Source organism: Bos indicus x Bos taurus, chromosome 12 (genome assembly GCF_003369695.1).
Source record: "Bos indicus x Bos taurus breed Angus x Brahman F1 hybrid chromosome 12, Bos_hybrid_MaternalHap_v2.0, whole genome shotgun sequence".
NCBI classification, from domain to species: domain Eukaryota; kingdom Metazoa; phylum Chordata; class Mammalia; order Artiodactyla; family Bovidae; genus Bos; species Bos indicus x Bos taurus.
In genome coordinates, this window is record NC_040087.1 from 18,022,962 (window position 1) to 18,046,874 (window position 23,913).

Here is a 23,913-nt window from a genome sequence, read left to right on the forward strand (position 1 = left end):
TTAAATATTCCATTAAGTATTTTCTTTAGATTAAAAAAGTCAGATTCTGTATTAGTTATCCATTGCTGTGTAAGAAATTATCCCACAGCTTAACAGTTTAATAAAAGAACTAATGATTTACTTCGCACATAATTTCTGAAAGTCAGGAATCTGGGAGTGGTTTATCTATGTAGTTTTGGCTCCAGTTCTTTCAGGAGAGTTGTTCAAGTTATCAACCAAGCCTGCCATCGGGTTTGGTCTTTCCTGGAGTTGGAGAATCCACCCCCAAGTTCACTCACATGGTTATTAGTAGCCCTCATTCCTTTATTTGTTGTTGGCCAGAGGCTTCATTTGTTTGCCATGTAGACTTCCCTATACGGTTGCTTGGTCCATGGCAGCTGCTTTCCCCTAGAGCACAAGGAGATCCGTGAGAGAGAACCTAAGATAGAAACTGCAGGTTTTTCATAAGCTAATCTCAGACCTGGCATGCCATCACTTCTGCTATATGCCATGGACCACACAGACTAACCCAGGTACAGTGTACAAGTGTACAAGGGTATAAATACCCAGTGGGAGGAATTAATGGGGTTATCTTGGAAGCCAGCTGCTACAGTTGATATTTAGTTATCAATTAGAAAGCAAATCCTATCATCCACTTTCATCTTTATGCTTTGCTGTATTTAATTAAACCCATGATAGGGTTTTGTCATATAACATTCTAGAAATATTTATTGAGTGTCCACTATATATATGCTTGGCACTGGGATTTTAAGAACTCTCTAAGTCCCACCTGGAGAAGAAGTCAGACTTGGGATATATTTTGAAGTTTGAGCCAATATAACTTCCGTGGATTGGATTCCAGTGGAGAGTGAGAGAAAGAATAGGTGATTTCTTTTTGCTTTGGACAACTGTATATAAGTGATAATGATATGGGGAAAAGTGGATAGGAGTGGGAGGTTTTTGTGGTAGACGATGATTAAAGTTTATTTCAGATGAACATGTTGAGTAAGGCGGAAGAGGACAGAGGCTTCTGAAGTGACCCTATCAGTAGCTGACATCTGGAGGATTGCTTACTGTTAGGTTCCTACTTCCTAATATAGCACCTGTTACAGAGCAGACGTATGGCAAACAGTGGGTGGATGGATGCATGATAACTAGGCATTATTGTCATTAGTATCTCCACTTTACAGTATAGAAAAGTGAATCATAACAAGGTCAAGCGACTCTCTCCAAGGTCAGGCAGCCAGTACATGGTCAAGACTTGAACACCTGTGGTGTGACTCCAGAGTCTGTGCTTCTGTGCATTGCGCCGTACTTATTATTATTCTCATGGCATACTTCATTCTCTGTATACCTCTGTGTCAGTCAGGCTGGGAGAGATGGAGTAATAAAAGTGATACTTGGGTGAAACATGAAGACCGTTGGTGAGTAGAATGGCACTTCTTAGAAGAAGAATTCACTTTGGTAGAATCCTATTGTGATAATTCAACCAGGTAAACCATCTATGGGTTTAAACCATATTTGAAGAGAAAGTAAAATGCCCATCAGCCACATACCTATGTCCTATTAAAGGCTCAAGTTTACCTGCATATCTCTGTGAGTCTCAAGGTCTTCTGAAAGGTCTTTGTTTGAGAAGAGAATGGGATAAGGCCACTCCTGCTGAATATATGTAGATTCATCCCGTATGAAAAGATGTTCAGTTCATCAATGACTAGAAAATGTAGAACACTGACTATGGCATGCATGCATTAGCTGGTTTTCATTGTTAGCCTTGCTTTACTCAGCTGAAAGCCATTATGGAGATTGCACTTCAGAGTGCCCCTAATGAATATAAAGAATGACTTGACAATAGGAATTAGTACAATTAGAATAAATCAGTGTTGTTTACTTTTTGAAGATTTTGTTTAACTTAGTTTATTGCTGTTTTAGTCACACAGAGGTTTTCAGGCTTTATGTAGTCGGGTTGTTTTGTGTTTTTCTTTACAACTTCTGGGTTTTGGTCAAACCTAGAAAGGCCCTTCCTTATCAAGAAGTTATAAAGGAGAGGAAGGGATACAAAGAGAACAAAAGGTAACTCTGTGAGGTAATGAATGCTAACTAGCTTGATTGTGGTGATTATTTCACAATGTGTGTTTCTATGAAACCATCACATAGTACACCTTAAATATATATGGTTGTTGTCAATTATACTTCAATAAAGGTGAAAAAAGATTTAAAAAAAGAAGTTATAAAGATATTCTTTTGTATTTCTAATACTTCAATTTTGTTTTTTAATGTAATTGATTTTTATAATTGTGAAAGTATAATAGCCTTTTTTTCAAATTGTTAGCTAATTTTTCAAACACATTTTATTGAATAGACATCTTCATATTTTCACAAAATCTACATTCTACAGTGTTTTGTATTTTTATTTACAGATGCACCACTTTTCCTTTTTATATAAACCTATCATCTTGGCAATTTGTCTGCTTTCCTTTCTTTCTTAGTTCAAGCACTAAAAGAGTGAAATAAGTATGTCCCCAGGTTTTATGGTCTTGCAAGGTGTCACCTCCAAAAAGTTACAATTTTTGAATCAGTTATTTTAATGGCTCTTACTTCTGGTCTTACATTTTTATAAATGATTTTTAAATTATGCGTTTTAAACTTCTTGCTTGATATATGGAAATATATTTTGTATTGGTTTTATAGCAGTACTGAGACCTTGCTAATCTCTTTCATTCTAATAATTTCTCTGTAGATCCTTTTGAGTTTTCTTTGTTGTATCCAACTCTTTCCTGACCCCATGGACTGTAGCCTGCCAGGTTCCTCTGTCCATGGGATTCTCCAGGCAAGAACACTAAAGTGGGTTGCCATTTCCTCCTCCAGGGGATCTTCCTGGCCCAGGGATTGAACCTGCATCTCCTGCAGTGGCAGGCAGATTCTTTACCACTGAACCACCTTATTGACATAAATCATTTGCGAATAATGGTATTTTTGTTCTTTTTTCCTTCCTGGTCTTTTGATCTTTAATTTCTTTTCTTTATCTTTTGAACTGACTGGAACCTCAAGTATAATACTGAATAGAAAGCCTGATAATGGGACATCCTTCTCTTACCTCCGATTTTTTAAGGGGAATGCTTTTAATGTTTCACCATTACACATGATGTTTGCTGTGGGTTTTTTGTTTATTTGTAGATGTCATTTATCAAATTAGGAGTGCCCTTCTGTTCCTGATTTATTAAAACTTTTCTTCTTTTTTAACATAATAAATGGGGTTTTAAATGAGAGCTTTTTCTGCATTGATTTTGACAATATTTTTCCCCTTAGATTTATTAGTAAGGTGAATTGCATTATAGATTTTCTAACATTGAACTAATCTTGCAACCTGGATAAACTCATCTTGGTAAATGACATACTCTGTTTTTAATACTGCTGATTTGGATTGCTAATTTTAGAATTTTTATATCTCTGTTTATGAGTGAGAATGGGCTATAATTTTTCTTTTTGTAATATCCTTGACAGTTTTTAGTATCAGTGTTGTACTAGCCTCAAAAATCAGAGAATGTTCTTACTTTTTCCATTCTCAGAAGAGCTGAAGTAAAAGTGGAATTATCTATTCCTTGAATGTTTGGTAGAATTTACTGGTAAAACCAGAGGTACTTGAATGTTTTCTTTATGGAAGTGAAGTGAAGTGAAGTCGCTCAGTCGTATCCGACTCTTTGCGACCCCGTGGACTGTAGCCTACCGGGCTCCTCCATCTATGGGATTTTCCAGGCAAGGATACCGGAGTGGGTTGCCGTTTCTTTGTGGGGAGATTTTTAATTACCGTTTCAAATTCTTTAATACTTTATAGGACTATTGAGGTTTATTTCTTATTGAGTTCTGTTAATTTTTATTTTTGTGGAATTTTCCACTTGGTTTACATTTTCCAGTTTATTGACATAAAATTATTTATAACTGTCCCCTATTATCTTTCTGATCTTTGTAATGGTGGCCCCATTTTTGTTCCTAATATTATTTATCTGTCTCTTCCTTTCTCAGTATGACTGGAGGTTTGTTTAATTTTATTAGTTCTTTCAAAGAAGCAGTTATTAGCTTTGTTTATCAGACCGTGTATTTTATCTTTGTTTTCAGTTTCATTAACTCCTGCTCATATCTCTATTATTTTCTTCCTTCTACTTTCTTTGGGTCTTTTCTGTATCTCTTTCTCTAACTTTTAATTTCTTTTCTAATATAAGCATTTTAAGTTATACATATTCCTAATTTATTTTGTGCATAGTACAAAAATTGGCAATCATTTTCAAAATGGAAACAAGAACCTTATTCTGACTTCAGAATTGCCGTTGTCAATTACGACTATATTAATAATGCTCACCATGTCAAACATTATGATTTTGATACATATATAAGAATGTCACGCTTACCAGTGTTATTTTAATGTCATCTTGTTTCATGTAGGATTCACCTTTATTTGATCTTATTAAACAAGCAAAGGACCGAGAAGGACCAGTTGATCACTTTGAACCTGCCTGTACTCTCAACCTTCCTCTCCAGAATAATCACACTGCAGCAGATATGTGAGTGAAATCTGTTGTCCATCCAGCTCACAAAAGGATTCTGAGCATAGTGTGATACAAGCTGTTATGCAAAAGCTGCAGGGAATAGAATTTTGCATAAGACGTTCCTGCTTTCAAGAATCAGGAATATAAGATACAAGACCCAAATAAAGGTCATATACAGCGGTACAGAGTGCTACTGAAATCACTCCAGTTTAGTGTCATGAGGACAGTTTTCATGCAGGGATGACAATTTAGATAGTCCTCAGATGTAGACCAGGATTTCAACATGGAAACCAGAGAGAAGGGAGAGGACGGAGGAGACAGAAAGAGCATGAACCTCAAAGTACAACAGCCGGGAGAGCAGGAAACATTTTTCAGAAGTGCAGCTCAGTGCCTTTGTAATGCAGCATAGGATGGGCTGGGAAGATCCCCTGCAGAAGGAACTGGCAGCCCACTCCAGTATTCGTGTCTGGGAAACCCCATGGACAGGGGAGTCTGGCGGCTACAGTCCATGGGGTCGCAAACAGTTGGACACAACTGAGCGACTAAAACCACCATGGGATGGACATAGGGAGTATGCAGTGCAAACAGAAGACTAAAATGGTTGATGAGTGCCTGATGACATGCTAGAAGAAGAATGCAATCACTAACCTTTATTGAGGGCCCACTCAGTGCTGGAGAATTACCAAACAGCCCTGTAAGGCAATAGACACTGTAGCAGCCTTCATTATCTATGAAAAAGGAATTAGAGAAATAAGGTAACTTACCCAAAGCCAACAGAAATCAGATCCAAGCGGTCTGACCCCAAAGCCCACGCTCTGAAACATTCCAGCTACATTGCCTTTCACAGGAATGTGTGTAACGTTATGTTTCTGTTGTTCTGTGTAAGAATTGACATTACAAAGCTCTGTGATGAGTGCAGGGGCTGTTTTCCAGAGGTGCCATTTCCATGCTAATTTGTATCCAGAGTATTCCTAGTGTGTGGAACCTCTGCCTTCATGTATAACTTAGCTTGCTAGGTCATACGTTAATATAAATATGTCAAGCCTTATCTTTTTCTTTAATTCAATAAGCAGTTGACTGTTGGGTGCCAGGAAGCGTTTTAGGCACTGGGAATACAAAGGCAAGTAAGATGGATAGGTCCTTCCCTTCACAGAGCTTACGTTCCGAAGAAAGGCAAGGACCAGTGAACAAGGAAACTAATATGTAAGGTGATCTCAGAGTGTAATAAGTTCTGTAATGGAAAAACACAGAATGATGTGAAGGAGAGGAGCTGAGAAAGTGATAGAATGTTTAGGGAAGCTTTCTCTATTGAAATGATGTTTGACCTGAGACTTCAAGAACAAACGGATGCTGGCCTGCCAAAATCTGTATGGTATGCATTCCAGGCAGAGCAAACAGTGAGTGCAGTGTCCCTGGGTGATCACACTTACCTGGTCTGAGGAACAGAAAGAAATCCCAAAGCAAACAAGAAGAGAGCAATGCAAGATGAGGCTGGAAAGGCAGACTGCGGCTAGATCTTGTAGAGTCTCATCGGAGAGGAGACTCACAGAGAGGAGTTCAGATTTTAAAAAGCTGTGGGAAAACATTAAGGTTTTAAGCAGAGGGGCAGCTTGCTATAATTTGTATTTTTAAAGGGCCACTTTTTGGCTGCCATTTGAAGTACAGACGGGGTAGGAGGAGAGAAAAGAACAGGGCAAGGAAGAAAATAGAAAGACCCAGTTTGGAGACAATTTCAATAGCCTAAATGAGAGATGTAAATAAATGGGTTGGTCTAAGATATGTCAGTAGAGATACAAAGAAATGGAAAATATCTGGGGTATGTTTCTAGAGGGAGAACTTTCTTTTCCATTGAGTTTGAAGATTGGGAAAAGGAAAAAATTTAAAATATCTCCTAAGTTTTTGACTTAAAAAACTGGTTGTAATACGGAGCCATTTCTTGAGATTGGAAACATGGAGAAATGAAGAGCTCCACTTTGGCCTTCTTAAGTCTGAGATTCAGGAAGTGAAGTAAGTATTATCCTGATTAGGTTATAGTTATTACCTATTATCCAGCAGGTAATATTTTCACCTGGATTTCGAGGGAGACTAACTTCTACCCAAGTTAAGTCAGTCTACAGTATTGCTAGTGAATTGAAGGGAAATTCAAGGGTGATAGATTAGACCCTGGTACTTATAAAATCATGATACTGGTTCCCTTTTTCTAGTGTTCTAGTTAATATATTACATGTAGTAGAAACATCCATAGTAAGGTACAAATCCTACTTCCTGCTCAGAATTATTTCTCAGCTGTACTGAGTCACTAAGTCATGTCTGACTCTTTGCGACCCCATGGACTGTAGCCTGCCAGACTCCTCTGTCCATGGGGTTCTCCAGGCAAGAATACTGGAGTGGGTTGCCATGCCCTTCTCCAGGGTATCTTCCCAACCCAGGGGTAAAACCCAGGTCTCCCACACTGCAGGTGGATTTTTTTACTGTCTGATACTAAAACAGAAGGTAGACCTGTACTGTCCCCTGAAATAAAGGGCAACACAGAGTAGTGATAGGTCAGAAACTGAGAGTTCATATGTACTCATATCTCCGTCTCGATTTATGCCTTACATGTCTAGTATATGGGTGTAAACCTGCCTTGTTAATGTTACCTGAATATTAATTCATATAATTCTGTACTATATAATTTAGGAAGATGTATGTGTATGTAACTTCAGTCTTATGTAAATGAACCGTAGTTATCAGTGAAACATTTTTAAGAGAAGAATCAGAGAAATTGATATTTTAATATCAATGGCTTGTTCTTTTAAGCTGGAGTCATTTTTATTATCTCAATTTCACTTTAATTATTAAAATTGAACATATAAACATATATAGCTATTTTTTCAATAAGGCAGTAATTTCTAGGAAAGGCCGTTTATGAAAATAGGGTTAGAAATGATAACAACAAGCCTTTGATAACAAGCTTTTGATAACAAGCCTTAAGCTTTTCCTCTTAAGCTCTCTTTTCCAACTTGTATTTAAATAGGACTTTGGTGTAAAACAGTAGATTAAATAGACAAAATGTGTTTGGATGCATGTGTACAGCTGTGTGTGTTTGTGTATCTGTGAAAGAGAGAGATTCTGAGAAAACTTCACATGAAGGCTTTTACTTTGAATATATCTAGGTATCTTTCTCCTGTAAGATCCCCAAAGAAAAAAGGGCCAACTCCACGTGTAAATTCTACTCCAAATTCAGAGGCACAAGCAACCTCAGCCTTCCAGACTCAGAAGCCATTGAAATCTACCTCCCTTTCACTCTTCTACAAAAAAGGTTAGTAGATGATTACTTTCATGAGCGTGGACTCTGGAACGAGGCTGATTGGATTCAAATCTTGGCTCTTCGGCTTACTAGGTATGACTTTGGGCAAGTCACTTTAAAAGCTCTATGCCTCAGTTTCCTCATCCGTAAGATGGAAATAATAATAACCTACCTTATTTGGGTTTTGAGATAATTAAATGAATGAATACTCCCAATGCTCCCAAGAGTGTCTAGCACATAGTAAGCACTCAAAAAGTGTCAGATGTTGTTATTCTTGCTGCTTACTGTTACGCTTTCAAATTTATGCTTGGAAATATTTGCCCCTAACATTACTTCTTCTGTTGAGGTGTGTAAGTTGAGATTATACAATGGGCTGTGGCCTAATGCAGATGCCTTTCCTGGTGACCAGGTTGTACAGCATTTTCTGATTGTGTGTGTGACGGGGTGGGGAGGTCATTTGGGTGTCTGTGCATGTACACACAAGGGCACACCCACTTGAAACTCTTAGAAGAAAAGTAGAAGGCCAGATTCCTCTGTGATGAATCTTATTTCTGACTTGAATAAAGTGAATATACTGAGCTTTATAGGCATGTTATAAGTCCTTAAATTAGAGCAGTGGTTCCAAAGTGTGGTCCCCAACCAGCAGAATCCACCTCACTTGATAAGTTGCAGAAAGGAGAATTTTTGTTTGAGCCCCAGTGCTAGAACTACTCAGTCAGAGACTCTAGTAGGATGAGGAAAAAATCCTTGTTTTAACAAGTCCGCAGTGCAAGTCTGAGGTAAGCCAAAGTTGAAGACCAGTGGGATAAATTATTAACTAAAAAATTCTGATTACTTTATGCAAGTCTTTGACAGGTGCATTTAAACCAGATGGAGGAAAATTCAATTTTGTGGATTACTTTTCTCCAACCTGTGTGCCAGTAGTATTTTTAGATAAACTCGCTCAATATGTTTAATATCACAGTCATATTACCACTTAAGTAATCTACAAGTCTAGCATTTTTATAGAAAAATACACTATTTGTTTTTTGTTTTCAGGATTGAAAAAATTAAGGGAGTTTGGAAATTCTCTTATTTTTAAAAATAATTACTCTCTTGAATATTGATAGAATATTCAACATCTGTAATGCATGATTACCAGTGAAACTGAAACAAACTGTATTTGGGTTGTCTAATTTCACAATATCTTAGGATCTTTCTTCCTCTAATTTTCACCTCTGCCTCAACTTTATGCTATAATAATTCAGCAAAATAATTATTTTTGCTGAATAGTATTTTCAGCAAAGTATTGTTTTGCCTTCTATGTATGTAGGACAATCCTAAGACTAGAAATCATAAGGAAAATAGTGGGAGAAATGAAGTTAATGTTAAATGCTATTTAACAGCATTTCGTTATAACAGTTTAATATTTTGAAAATATCTACCTGTGATACAAAATTAAGAGTAAATATGATTAATTCCCCTTATTTTTCCAGTGTATCGACTAGCATATCTTCGACTGAACACCCTGTGTGCACGCCTTCTGTCTGACCACCCAGAACTAGAGCATATCATCTGGACCCTTTTCCAGCACACACTGCAAAATGAGTATGAACTCATGAGAGACAGGCATTTGGACCAGGTAAGGAAATTACGCACTTCTCTTCTCCTGCTTACTTGTTAGCTATGTACTGATTTCTTAAGAAAAGTTTGGATTCAAATGAGAAGCTTCATCAATTTAGTTAACATATATTTGCTTACTGGCTACCCTTTATATTTTTGCTGTATTTTTTACAAATGAGAACTTTAGAGTTTGAGAATATTTCAGTATTTACTTATTTAATGACATGAAAGTTCTTGTTGCAGAAACCACTGAAGAAACTTTATCATAGGCGTTTTCTGTGTTGTTGTAAACTAGAATTCATTTAGTGTGGAAAAAGCATGAGACATAAGAATAGTTGATCTAAAACAGTGCCAAATGAACTCAGGATAGGAAAAGATAATTCTGTAGGAGATTAAATTTCCTTTTTTTTTTTTAACTAAAAGATAGCAGTGTGTTTTAGAGCACAGTTCAGTTCAGTCGCTCAGTCGTATCTGACTCTTTGCGACCCCATGGACTGCAGCACGCCAGGCCTCCCTATCCATCACCAACTCCCACAGTTCACTCAAACTCATCATATCCATTGAGTCAGTGATGCCATCCAACCATCTCGTTCTCTGAGCACAACCGTGTAACAAAACCCTGTTTTTGTATCACATTTATTTACTAGATTATGATGTGTTCTATGTATGGCATATGCAAAGTGAAGAATATAGACCTTAAATTCAAAATCATTGTCACAGCATACAAAGATCTTCCTCATGCTGTTCAGGAGGTAGGTAATTTTCCATGATAAGAATTTTCAAAATATATCCATAATATGGATAACTTTAGTCATTAATTGTACCATATGTTCTGACTGATTTGTATAAATTTACATATCTACTTTTTATTTTCATATTATTAATTATTTGTAGTTAAAATGTAATTGGGAAGCTAACAATTTAATATTCAAATTCATATTATAAAATAAATAGGGAACACTGTATTGTGCCAGTAAGCAGAACATTTGTAATAAACTTTTATATATATATATATAAAACACATACAGTATATATGTTTGACTTTTCACTTCCAGTAGAATAGCTATAACCCAAGCCTAAAATGGCTTCTTTAGATTGTTTTTTCCTATAAAATAATGTCTTTTTACTGTTAAAAAGTATCATGAACTATTAAAATAGAAACTCTAAAGAGATAAATTCCCAAATTCATTTAACAAGTATTTTTGCTCTTCTTCCTCAGACATTCAAACGTGTTTTGATTAGAGAAGAGGAGTATGATTCCATTATCGTATTCTATAATTCGGTCTTCATGCAGAGACTGAAAACAAATATTTTGCAGTACGCTTCCACCAGGGTATGTTGAAGGCGTCCTTTATTTGGGCAAATCTGCTTATAAAGCAGTGGATCTCACTAAAGTGTTAAGTAACCTCCTGCTTTTGTTTTTGCTGTAGCCCCCTACCTTGTCACCGATTCCTCACATTCCTCGAAGTCCTTACAAGTTTTCTAGTTCACCTTTACGGATTCCTGGGGGGAACATCTATATATCACCCCTAAATAATCCATATAAAATTTCAGAAGGTCTGCCGACACCAACAAAAATGACTCCAAGATCAAGGTTTGTGTTTTCTTTTTAGGAAAGCGGTAAAGAATGAGAGGGTTTGTTTTTTTTTTAATCCAAGCATAAAACCATAAAGCTTTCTTCATTTACTACAAGCTAGTCCCTAATTTCCTAATTTATAGTAAGTGATATGATAAAAAATAAAAATCGGGGGTTTTGGGGGTGAGATCATCTGTTTACTTAGATGAGTTTGCAAATTTAGTCATCAACTTTCCTGGCTTCTTGGGTCTTTTGTAAACAATCTGAGTACTAATTTGATCCTAAGTTTCAGATCACTCTCGGAGTTTTTTAAGTAGCTACCCTGCTAAACAAAGTAGATTCATTTTGTTAAGAATTTTTATTCTAGAATTTATTGAATGTCCTGTGAACTCTTTCTGTGCATCTGTTCATCTTGCTTATGAAAATGTAGATGACTGAATAAATGTAGATGATGGTAAATGAAGTCTTTAGAAGCCCATCCCTACTTCTGCCCGCGGCCTCCTTGTATTACCTTGGCAGGTCTCTGCTTCAGAAGGCTGCTGTGGCTCAGGTAAATGATGAGTGTGAAGCTGTTTTAAATTCTTAGATGAAAGGCTCTGTGCACCTACAAATCATTATGTTATCTTCTGCAGTCAACACTGGGTGCTCTCTGGCTTTGAGGTACTTCAGCTGACTTATTATATGCTATCATGGGCTATTTGAAACGGACTTTATTTGAATAGTGGAGGCAGATTAATTAGTAAAGTTAATGTAGTCTCATCTCAGAAATTGTTAGCCCATATAGTTGCACTTAATGGGCAAGAAAAAGACAAGGAGAAGGGGATATAGTAATCCTATGAAAACATAAGTGTAGTGTGTTTACTTATATAAGCAATGCACACTCATAAAAATTTCAAACTGTACAGTAAAAGAAAAAGTAGAAAATAACTGGCAAATGATATCAATGCTCTCGTGTGCCCCTGTGTTATTTTCTATATATTTGGTGTTTTTATGGTTGAGTATCTATGTACTAATATCTACAATTTACATTCTAAGCTGCTGAGGTGCACACCATGTCTAATTTATACATTGCTACAGGAAAATGTATACGTAGGTAAATTTTTAATGATGATAATTAACCCATATTATGCTGATAATGATAGCTCCTTGCTGATCTTAGTTAATTCACTTCTGGGTTGGAATTGTTTAGCAAAAAAGTCACATTCTGAAAATCCTGATCAGCTATTAAGAGAGCATCTTAACACTCTCCGTATTCACCATATTTTGGTAAATCATATAGAACTATGGCTACTTATCAAAGAATTGGAGAACAATAAAATCCATATATCTATTGATTCCATGTGCATATGATCAAATCTTTGTCATATCAGGCTAATGTTGTTCTTCAGCTTTATTATCAAGTGCATAAATTATATGATTCAAACAGGGACAAACTAAAAGAGATTTCTGATTCGAGGATATGTGTTAAATGTTGCTTTAGTTGCTAAGTTATGTCTGACTGTTTTGTGACTCTGTGGACTGTAGCTCACCAGGCTCCTCTGTCCATGGGATTTCCCAGACAAGTATACTATAGTGGATTGCCCTTTCCTTCTCCAGAAGATCTTCCCAACCCAGGGATCGAACCCGCGTCTCCTGCACTGGCAGACGGATTCTTGGTCACTGAGACGCCTGGGAAGCCCACATGTTAAATAGCCTTTACCATATATCAGTGTAGGTCCTAAACAGAACTCAGGTTATCACTTATACAGTTTTACAAATACAACTTGAATTTTTTTTTAATTGTATTTTAATTTTTAAACTTTACACAATTGTATTAGTTTCACCAAACATCAAAATGAATCCATCACAGGCACACATGTGCTCCCCACCCTGAACCCTCCTCCCTCCTCCCTCCCCACACCATCCCTCTGGGTCGTACAACTTGAATTTTTAATGAGAAAATGTGAAATGAATTTGAATTGTTTCCTTACTCATTGATTTATGAAGAATTAAGTATGAGTAAACTTAAAATTTTCTTTTACCCTCTTTCCTTGTGAGCAATGGCAAAATATATTCTTGTAGACATGCAGTTCTTGCTTTAAAAATCTAAGGAACGAGCTTATTGTGTAACTAGACTAGCACTACCAAAATTAGCCTTTAGTGAGTATAATTCGTCAGTGGTTCTAGGGGTAGAAGAAACCTTTGATTTGGTCTTCCTGTGAGTTCAGAATAACTTGTGTATGTTCATCTCTGCATAGCTGTATATGATTTGCATTACTAATTTGTATTTTATATTAACTTGACAGAATCTTAGTATCAATCGGTGAATCATTTGGGGTGAGTATTTTTTCTGTGAATTACTATAGCATGATACCATAATTAAAAAAGAATTTGAAATTTTCTGTAATTGAATTTATAAATGCTACTATTCAAGTACCTTATTCAAGCATGTTGCATAAAATTTAGAAGATATATATCAGATTTATTTTCAAATTGGGTCTAATTTTAAATCATATTCATAATTGGTGTATTTCAAAACTGCTTTCTAAACATCTTTGAGCTTATATGTGTGTATACATTAATGTATATACATACAAATATATATGTGCATTATACAGTCTCAAAGGAATGTTTTAGAAAACAGCTTTGAATTTCACTAATTGGGAGTATGATTTAAAATATTCCAAAATGTAGTCACCGCGCCCACTTGTCACCAGCCAGTGCCTACTGGTCTCTTTCTGTACATATATACACTTTTGCTTTTCCTTCTTCTCCAACTTCTAGGATATTCTTCCCTGGTAAATTGATTAGGAATTGGTTACATGCCCCAGTGTAAGTGACAGGCTATGTGGTGGTCTTTGTTGCAGTGGAATCCAGGGGGAAGTTAAGCTTGGAAATGGTTATTCTAGTCTGGGAGCCCACTACTTTAGCTGGCCTTTCCTTACGGTCACTAATTCACAGTCCATATTCAGTGAGCATACTGAATGTTTCACCCCACCACTCCCACCTATGTTTGTTATTTATTGCTGTGTAACAAACCACCCCCAGACTTAGGCACTTAAACCTTTTTTAATCTCATTCCTTGTGGGTCATTGAGCAGGCCTGGCTCAGCGGGTCCAGGGTCTGTCTGTATGAGGCTGCAGTCAGCATGTCAGCTGGATCTGCAGTTATCTCCAGGTTCACCTGGAGGACCACCTTTCTCACTTAGACTCACTCGTATGGTTGTTGGCTGATCCTTGATGGCTGTTGGCTCAAGCCAACATCAGTTCCTTGACACCCGGGTTTCTCCCTCGAGTGGCTTCTCACAACAGAGAGGAGGGGAGGGGAAGAGGGAGATAAGCAAAATTGAAGTCAGTCTTTTTGTCATATTGGAAGTGACTTGCCATCACTTTTGCTGCATTATTTTGTCAGAAGCAGGACAACACTATGTCCAGCCCCACATTCAAGGAGACAATTATTGAAGGCCATTCTAGCCTCTGCCTACACACTGCCCCTCCAATGAAATAACTAGAGAGAGATACATGTTGTATACTATGAGACCAAATATTAACATGTGTGTTACAAAATAGTAAATGCGATGACATTTAGCTAAACACAGGCTACAGCTGTCAGGCTTCACAAAGGCGATGTGGACCACATAAATAGGATTGGATCCAGATTAAGTATAGAGTGGAAAGAAAGAAAGTGAAGTCGCTCAGTTGTGTCTGACTTGGGATTTTCCAGGCAAGAGTACTGGAGTGGGTTGCCATTTCCTTCTCCAGGCGATCTTCGTGACCCAGGGATCAAACCCAGGTCTCCTGCATTGTAGGCAGATGCTTTACCATCTGAGCCACCAGGGAAGTCAAGTATAGAGTAGTGGTCTTCAAACTGTTTTGCTTGCCATAAACTCTGAAAGAGCTGAAAGAATGTTATACATACTTCCATATTTTAAAGCTGATAACTGGAAATCCATTTAATAGGTGTACAGAATTTCATTTCTATCATATTATACATGCTCTCTAAATATATTTTCCATCAAAATCTGGTTTTGCATTTAATTTTTAGAAACTTAGTTCATTTAATTTTTGGTAAATTAGCTAATGAAAATTAGCTTTGCATAATTAGCAAAGCTAATCCTCAGTGTCAAATCAGATTTAACTTCTATTGGAAAGTCTGATTTCATGCTAGAATCCAAATAAGCATGTTAATACACATCACTGAGATAATCACCTCAGTCTCGTTCTGAAATAGATAAGACACAGTTTTTCCATGTGTTTGTCCTTTGGATAAAATAAGGTATTGTGCCCTCTTCAGCATTTTTTACCAAAGTTTTCTTTACTGTGAAAGGATTCTTCCTCAGGAGATATATAAATCAAATTATCTCTAATAGTACTTGGAAGGACTCAAATACTTTGATTTTTTCAGATATTTAATATTTTATTTTAAACCTTTAAGAGTTAGGAGTATCAACAAATACTACATCAGTGATGATTTCAAATTTATAAGCTGTGTGACTTGTCAGCATGATATTCATAAAGTGAGTCCAAAATTATTCTTCACTAGACACCTCTTATTGAATTCTTGTAACATTTGCTCCGGTTATGCTGTGCTTAAAAAAAAAAAAAAGGTTCCAGAAAGCTCTTCCAGCTTTGCATGCTTCTGAGAAATAGCCCTGGTTTTGTGCTTGAGTAAGTTCTGAAAATGAGGAACCAGGACTTTTGAAGTAGTAGTCAGAGTTGTTGGGAAGACACAGGAGGGTGTGAGAAGAGTGGGTATTTATTGGGACAGAGTTAGGTGCGGTTAGTCTGATTTTAACATTTTTCGTATCTCCCGTTTGGTCCAAAAAAGCAGGAAGTTAAATGCAGATATTACCTTTGCCTGATTTTTGACCCACCTCAAACCTACAATTTGGGGTTGCTAACTACAAAATGATCTAAAATAAAGAATTCCATAATTTGTAGACTTCAGAGAAGTTCCAGAAAATAAATCAAATGGTATGTAACAGCGACCGCGTGCTCAAAAGAAGTGCTGAGGGAAGCAACCCTCCTAAACCACTGAAAAAACTGCGCTTTGACATCGAAGGATCCGATGAAGCAGATGGAAGGTAGGGACAGTGCTAGCACGTGTCTCAGGAGCTGAGCTGGTCGTCGGGAGAACCCAGAGTGGCCGCTCTGCTCCTGGCTTCTGCCAGTCTCTCTCATGCCAATAATATTTTGGAAATTATGAGGCTCGCTCAAAATAAAAGATGTGACTGCATCCCAAAGTTAAAAAAGCACCACGTAAATCTACTGAAATTCATTGAAAATATCAGATGTTTACAAATCTAATCAGGCTTTACAATGCCATGGATAGAATTTTGTTAGTTTTGATTAACATTAGATTTTAAAATGCTCGCTCTTGAAAAACGCTACCCTACTTTATAAGAACCACGGATAAAATATCTAGGCTCATAAATTTATGACATTTGTATTTTAGATGTTTGATTTATAATCCTTTGACAATAAAAGCTATTTACTAAAGTAAGAGCATAAATAGTCATTGAAAATGCCACAGTTTTTGGAAATTTGAGTTTTTCATTTATACATATACATATGAAATATTTTGAATTTTTAAATCTGCAGTAAACATCTCCCAGGGGAATCCAAATTTCAACAGAAACTGGCAGAAATGAGTAAGTACTTATTTGAGTAAGTAAATAAATGAACAATTGTTTACATTGCAAAAAGCCTTTTCATTATAAGGATAAATTGATAGAATAGCAGACTTTTATGCATTTAAAATATAATTCAGTCAACAATATGTTATTTACAAGTATCTGTGGATTAAATGTATGATGCAAAGTTCAGGTCATCTTCATCCATCCGAACATCTACTGTGCAGCAGGAAGACCAAGAAGTGAAACCACATCTTCATTACGGATGGCTGTGGCTGGAAAATATTTTGGGATAGCAGAACTATAATGAGGAACTCTCTGAGTGCTGGATATAGGGAGAGTGTTAGAAACTTAGCATATATAAATACCATCACCCTTACTTAAAGAATAATCTTTTATTCTGCTATTACCGAATTTTCCTAATTTGCAAGTTTTAGAACTGGATTTCAAACAAAAGTTTTCCATTACTAGAAATCAGAATTTTGATAAAGAATACTAAATCATTTTCCAAGTTAGACTGATGTCAGTTTGGAATGTTAGTTCAGTTCAGTCACTCAGTCGTGTCTGACTCTTTGTGACCCCATGGACTGCAGCACATCAGGCTTCCCTGTCCAGCACCAACTCCCGAAGCTTGCTCAAACTCATGTCCATCAAGTCGGTGATGCCATCCAACCATCTCATCCTCTGTCGTCCCCTTCTCCTCCCACCTTCAATCTTTCCCAGCATCAGGGTCTTTCCCAGTGAATCAGTTCTTCACATCAGGTGGCCAAAGTATTGCAGTTTCAGCTTCAGCATCCATCCTTCCAGTGAATATTCAGGACTGATTTCCTTTAGGATGGACTGGTTGGACCTCCTTGCAGTCCAAGGGACTCTCAATAGTCTTCTCCAACACTACAGTTCAAAAGCATAAATTCTTTGGCACTCAGCTTTCTTTATGGTCCAACTCTCACATCCATACGTGACTACTGGAAAAACCATAGCTTTGACTAGACGAACCTTTGTTGGCAAAGTAATGTCTCTGCTTTTGAATATGCTATCTAGATTGGTCATCACTTTTCTTCCAAGGAGCAAGTGTCTTTTAATTTCATGGCTGCAGCCACCATCTGCAGTGATTTTGGAGCCCCAAAAAATAAAGTCTGTCACTGTTTCCATTGGAATGTTAAGGCAAATGGAATTCTCTCCTAAACTAATCAGAGATTGTGAAAGATTAACCCTAGTAGAGTCAGATGGACAGCACATTAAGAACAAGGTCAGGGGACTGCCCTGGTGGTCCCGTGATTGAGAAGGCACCTTCCAGTGCAGGGGGTGTGGAAGCTAAGACCCCACATGCCTCACAGCCAAAAAACCAAAACGTAAAACAGAAACAATAACAAAATCAATAAAGACTTTTAAAATTGGTCCACATTAAAAAAAAGTAAATAAAGGAAAAAGATCAGTGTGCATAAATTGTTTGTTGTTGTTTAGTTGCCAAGTCATGTCTGACTCTTTGAGCCTACTAGGCTCCTCTGTCCATGGAATTCTCCAGGCAGGAATCCTGGAGTGGGTTGCCATTTCCTCCTCCAGGGAATCTTCCCAACCAAGGGATCGAACCCGGGTCTCCTGCATTGGCAGATGGGTTCTTGACTACTGAGCCACCAGGGAAGCACAGACTGTTATTGGACTGTCTTAGAGAGGTAGGCACGTAATGTCACCAGGAAAAGGTGACATTTCCTGATAATCTGGTGCCAGATCCATTAACAGGAAATAGAAACAGGGCTTGGAAAGAAGACAAATATTCAAGAGATAATAAGAATTAAAACTGTCATCCTTAGGTCATAAGACGTATCGATAAGAACAATACCAATTAAAATGTGACTTTTTAAAAAGAAGCTTTCTCTCAGTACATCTCTGTGTATACTAACATTGAGATACAAAGTTTTTAAAATTACTTTTGATTTTAAACCATTTTTCTATGTATATTATTTGAAGATACTATTGAAACTAAATGTAACAAAAGTTTAAGTTCTTTGCTTATAAATTAATCTTTTTGGATTTTACATCAATTAATATACTACTGTTTTTGTAGCTTTTCTTCCCCAGTGCATGAAAACAGACATGAAGCTTATAACCAAAATCAGGCCTTAAAAATATGTGGAAGCCTTTTGGAGCCCACAAATATGCATTTTAAAAGGAGTAGAAAGATGTAAAAATATGTGTATTTTCCTAGAGAGGAGCTCAGTTGCTGTAGTCAGTCCATTTCACACTGACACGCTTAGCAGTGACTGTGAATTCCCTCTGCCAGACTGAAGTCCAGGGCCTTCGTACAGCTAGACACTGGAGGAGAAGTGGCAGGAGTTTTAATCCATAAGGGTAAGGAATTCTCCAGGTCGCTCCTCAGCTTTCCTCAAAAACAGGCCATCACACAGTGCTGGACTGCTCAGAGTGGAAGGACCAGAAGAGGAGACTGAGTCACTCTTTCTGTTCTTTACCAAGTGTGAATGTTCTTTGTGCTTATTTATAAAGAACTCTTGCCCACCTCTAAAATCAAGTTAAGAATTTTGAAATAATTTAAAAGAAGCTTTCTGTTTTTGTCTATGTTGTAATTAATAATGTATTTTAAAATGTCCACGTCCAAATTAAATGAGCTGTAAGCTGGACTTCCCTGGTGTTCTGGCCGTTGAGAGTCTGCCTGCCAGTGCAGGGGACATAAGTGTGATCCCTGGTCTGAGAAGATCCCACATGGTGAGGAGCAAGGAAGCCCGTGCCCCGCAACTGCTGAGCCCGTGCTCTAGAGACCGCGCACCGCAACTAGCAGCCCAGGCACCTAGAGCCTGTGCTCGGCCACACGGGGGCCACCGCAGTGAGAAGCCTGCGCGCTGCAGCTAGAGTAGTCCCTGCTCACCACAGCTGCAGAAAGCCCTCGCAGCAATAGACCCAGTGCAGCCAAATTAATTAAATTAAAAAAAAATAAATCAGCTGCGAGCTGATGTGTTTGCAGTACTTGCGTGCATCTCCAAACACAAGGGAATTCTGAACTTCATGAAGAATAACACTCACTCCAGCAGATTCTGGACCAGCCCAGGATTCTGCTTTGCTTAGATGCCAGACTTAACCACATCACCTCTAGAGCAGTGGTCTACAAAGTTGGGCACACTTGAGTGTGTGTAAGATCACCTTGTGGAGATACATAAGACAATATTAGAATGCTTATTTATCTCATTGATTTTTAATGCTTGGGGTATATGTTTTATAATTTATACACATATACATAAATACATACATACTTTAATGGTACATATTTTGGGAGAAAGCTGGCTGATAGGGGTATATGATTTTAAAAATTGGAAAGCACAGCTTGTGAGGTTCTGGGCTCCATCAGTTTGGTGTGAGCATAACAAATAGAGTAGCCCTTTGCCAACTTACCCCACACCATCAGTGCTGTTCACATTTCTTCATCCTTTTTTTAGCATCTACTCGAACACGAATGCAAAAGCAGAAAATGAATGAGAGCGTGGATACCTCAAACAGGGAAGAAAAGTGAGGACCCCACGACCTTGGTGGGCACCCTACACACGTCCGGCTTGTCTTTGTCTCCTACAGATCTGATTGTAGGGCTCTCCCAGGTTCTGTTTACAGCCACAGTTAGTGAAGAAGATAATACATATCTCTTTGTGGATAGCACAGTTGAGTATTTGTGCAGGGGATTCCTAAGCCACTGGCAACATTGTACTCACTAGAACATGCATTGTTTTTGTACAAGATTGAAAATCTTGTGTCTGTCGATCAAATCTTATGTCGATCCTGCCATTGAAAAAGCTGTACCAGATGTTTCTATTTCCAAAGTACCGTAAGGCCCCTATGTACAAACCTTCAAGATGTGAACTTTCAAAGATGTGAACAATTGAACCCAGCGAGGAACCAGAACTTGTGCCGTCAATATCAGGCATGAAGTTGCAGCTTGCCTTCCGTCTCCTGTTGCTGACGACCCTTCAGCTCTGCCGTCTCCCTCCTCCTGTCCCTTCGCCATCAGTAACTCTTCTTGCTGTTCACTCAGTGCCAGCCTGTGTGCCAGCTGTTGTACTGTACTACTGTAGTTTTCAAGGTACTGTACTGTAAGACTGAAAATGTTTTATTTTTATGTGTTTTTTTAATGTATTATTTGTGTGAAAAGTATTATAAGCCTACTATAGTACAGTACTATATAGCCAATGTGTTTGTTGGGTACCTAGGCTAACTTTGTTGGACTTATGAACAAATTGGACTTAAGAACGTGCTCTTGGAATGGAACTCGTTGATACGTAGGGGTCTTACTTAATAATTGTTCTGCTTTACAAATGGTGGCAGGATCCCCCAGGAGTGAGTCTCACAACCTGTGCCTATCCGAGTACTTTGTCTTCTCTTGTGGCACGTATGTGATGTTTGCTGTTATTTTTATTAATTTATATTTATTTTTTTAATTTAACATGAATACCCTTAGAAAATGCGTCTTGTCTTCCAAATGCAATTTGGCTGACTGCCCCCATTCACCCAAATGACCCTGAACTCTTGCGCTAAAACAGATGCTAGAAACTTAGGAGAAAATGATTTTTTTACACATTAGAGTTTAGTTTACTAATGGAAACTAAATGGGTGTACTGTGTGTTTGTTTTATAAATTTTAGTTTTAAAATGCAAACAGAAAACAAAAGTATAAACCTGAGATACTGTCATACTACTGATATAGGTTTCATACCTCAGGACTTGTAAGAGTTTATTGATCCTTTTCTTTATCCAACTCATGCTTTAAAAATAAAGAGTTATTAATAGTACTTTTGGTTTTTATACCATTCAGATCACTGAATTCATTAAGTACCTGTCTAGTACTTGGAAAATAAAGTGTTCAACTAGAGCTTTGCTGTCGAGGATCCGGATCCAGTACATCCCAAGGACACTTTCTGATGTTTCTGGGTCCCAAAGAATCAAGATACAAAGTAATTTTACTCTACAAACAGACTGTTAACTATAGGAGCTTTTTTTTTTTTTAGTTTTTTTTCTTAGAGTTTCCTCATTGCATCTCACCAGTGATTCTCCTCTCCTTTGGGAAGAGGGCTTTTTTTTTTTTCCGGAATGGTACATGTCTCCCACCTAATTGCATCTCACCAGTGATTCTCCTCTCCTTTGGGAAGAGGGCTTTTTTTTTTTCCTGGAATGGTACATGTCTCCCATGTATCTTTGGAACTAGCAGTTGTCTTTTTTTTAACTTCAGCATGGTCTTACACTGGCACCTTCAAAGCCACATTATTTCTAGGCCACAGTGCGGGTGATGAAAGGTCTTTGGGTTAGGCATTAATGTTTCTCTCTCTGATTTTGTGCAGAAGCTTCAAATTAAAATAGCTACAGTAGAAAAAGAGGCGCTTTCCCCCTCCCCCTGACACCTAAAGGTGTAATTTAAACTATCTTGTGTGATTAACTTATTTAGAGATGGTATAATTTAAAATAGGTGGTATTTAAGGTAGCATCTACTAGCTTTTAGAAAATTACTTTGTTTAAACTGAGAGTTCTTTTTAAAAAGAAATCTGGTCTTATTTGTTAGAAAGCAAAATTTTATTTTGTGCTCAATTAAGTTGCAATTTTATTTTTTGACAGTTATCTTGGTAACACAGGCACTAGAAAGCTTTATCTCACTTCCTCATTCATTTTTGCATGAATATCATACAAATCAGTTAGCTTTTAGGTCAAGGGCTTACCACATTACTGGGTCTTTTGCTAATAACTTCATGTTAGAATTGGTGTCAGAATTTAAGGAACTTCAGAGATCGTGTATTGAGATTTCTTACATAAGACTTCAGATACTGCTTTATTGCTTTTTGTATTGGTTAAAACTGTACATTTGAAATTGCTACATTACTATTTTCTACAATTAACAATAGTCTGTCTATTTTTCAATAAATTAGTTAAGAGTCTCAGTGGTCCAATGTGGTCTTTGTATTAAGTGCAGTAACAGTCTCGTCTGTATCTAAATTCTCTCCTAGTAGCTCGTCCATTCTTAGCATTTGATGGGCTTTGTATGCTGATGAATCCCAAATTTATTTCTCCAGCCCTGACCTCTTCATAGAAGTCAGAGTTCTCACCGCCAAAAGAACTCAATTCCTACCCCACCCAGCTTCTCAAAATGTAAACCAAAATCAAACAAACAAAAACACCTTGTTTCTACCCTGGTTTTTCCCCATTTTACTAAACACATACTTGCTCAAGATAAAAACTTGTCTTCTGATAGCTCATGTCTGGACCACTCTTAGAGACTTCTAACTGGTCTCTGCCTCCCTCCTCACCTTTCTACTCCTTAAAGAGTGAAAGTGATCCTTTTAAAGTGAGAAAATACTAGCAAATGAAGCAACTGACAAAAACTAATGTCAAAAAATATACAAGCAACTCCTGCAGCTCAATTCCAGAAAAATAAATGACCCAATCAAAAAATGGGCCAAAGAACTAAACAGACATTTCTCTAAAGAAGACATACAGATGGCTAACAAACACATGAAAAGATGCTCAACATCACTCATTATCACAGAAATGCAAATTAAACCACAATGACGTACCATTTCATGCCAGTCAGAATGGCTGCGATCCAAAAGTCTCCAAGCAATAAATGCTGGAGAGGGTGTGGAGAAAAGGGAACCCTCTTACACTGTTGGTGGGAATGCAAACTAGTACAGCCACTATGGAGAACAGTGTGGAGATTCCTTAAAAAACTGGAAATAGAACTGCCTTATGACCCAGCAATCCCACTGCTGGGCATACACACCGAGGAAACCAGAAGGGAAAGAGACACGTGTACCCCAATGTTCATCTCAGCACTGTTTATAATAGCCAGGACATGGAAGCAACCTAGATGTCCACCAGCAGATGAATGGATAAGAAAGCTGTGGTACATATACACAATGGAGTATTACTCTGCCATTAAAAACAATACATTTGAATCAGTTCTAATGAGGTGGATGAAACTGGAGCCGATTTATACAGAGTGAAGTAAGCCAGAAAGAAAAACACCAATACAGTATACTAACGCATATATATGGAATTTAGAAAGATGGTAACGATAACCCTGTATGCGAGACAGCAAAAGAGACACAGATGTATAGAACAGTCTTTTTGACTCTGGGAGAGGGCGAGGGTGGGATGATTTGGGAGAATGGCATTGAAACCTGTATAATATCATGTGTGAAATGAATTGCCAGTCCAGGTTTGATGCAGGATACAGGATGCTTGGGGCTGGTGCACTGGGATGACCCAGAGGGGTGGTACGGGGAGGGAGGTGGGAGGGGGTTCAGGATGGGGAACACATGTACACCCGTGGC

The 23,913-nt window shown here is 37.7% G+C and overlaps 1 protein-coding gene across 2 annotated transcripts in view; it reads left to right on the forward strand.

Annotated features, from left to right (window-relative positions):
• Nucleotides 1-22,521, forward strand: part of RB1 (RB transcriptional corepressor 1) — a 120,325-nt gene extending 97,804 nt beyond the window's left edge. For both annotated transcript variants that reach the window (XM_027557242.1, XM_027557243.1), the window contains exons 18-27: nucleotides 4,417-4,535; nucleotides 7,676-7,821; nucleotides 9,285-9,430; nucleotides 10,059-10,163; nucleotides 10,631-10,744; nucleotides 10,842-11,005; nucleotides 13,273-13,303; nucleotides 15,907-16,049; nucleotides 16,567-16,616; nucleotides 20,045-22,521. In XM_027557242.1, the coding sequence (XP_027413043.1) occupies nucleotides 4,417-4,535; nucleotides 7,676-7,821; nucleotides 9,285-9,430; nucleotides 10,059-10,163; nucleotides 10,631-10,744; nucleotides 10,842-11,005; nucleotides 13,273-13,303; nucleotides 15,907-16,049; nucleotides 16,567-16,616; nucleotides 20,045-20,118 (1,092 nt within the window). In that variant the 3' untranslated portion in view covers nucleotides 20,119-22,521. The remainder of the gene's footprint in view (nucleotides 1-4,416; nucleotides 4,536-7,675; nucleotides 7,822-9,284; nucleotides 9,431-10,058; nucleotides 10,164-10,630; nucleotides 10,745-10,841; nucleotides 11,006-13,272; nucleotides 13,304-15,906; nucleotides 16,050-16,566; nucleotides 16,617-20,044) is intronic.
• Nucleotides 22,522-23,913: the final 1,392 nt, after the last annotated feature.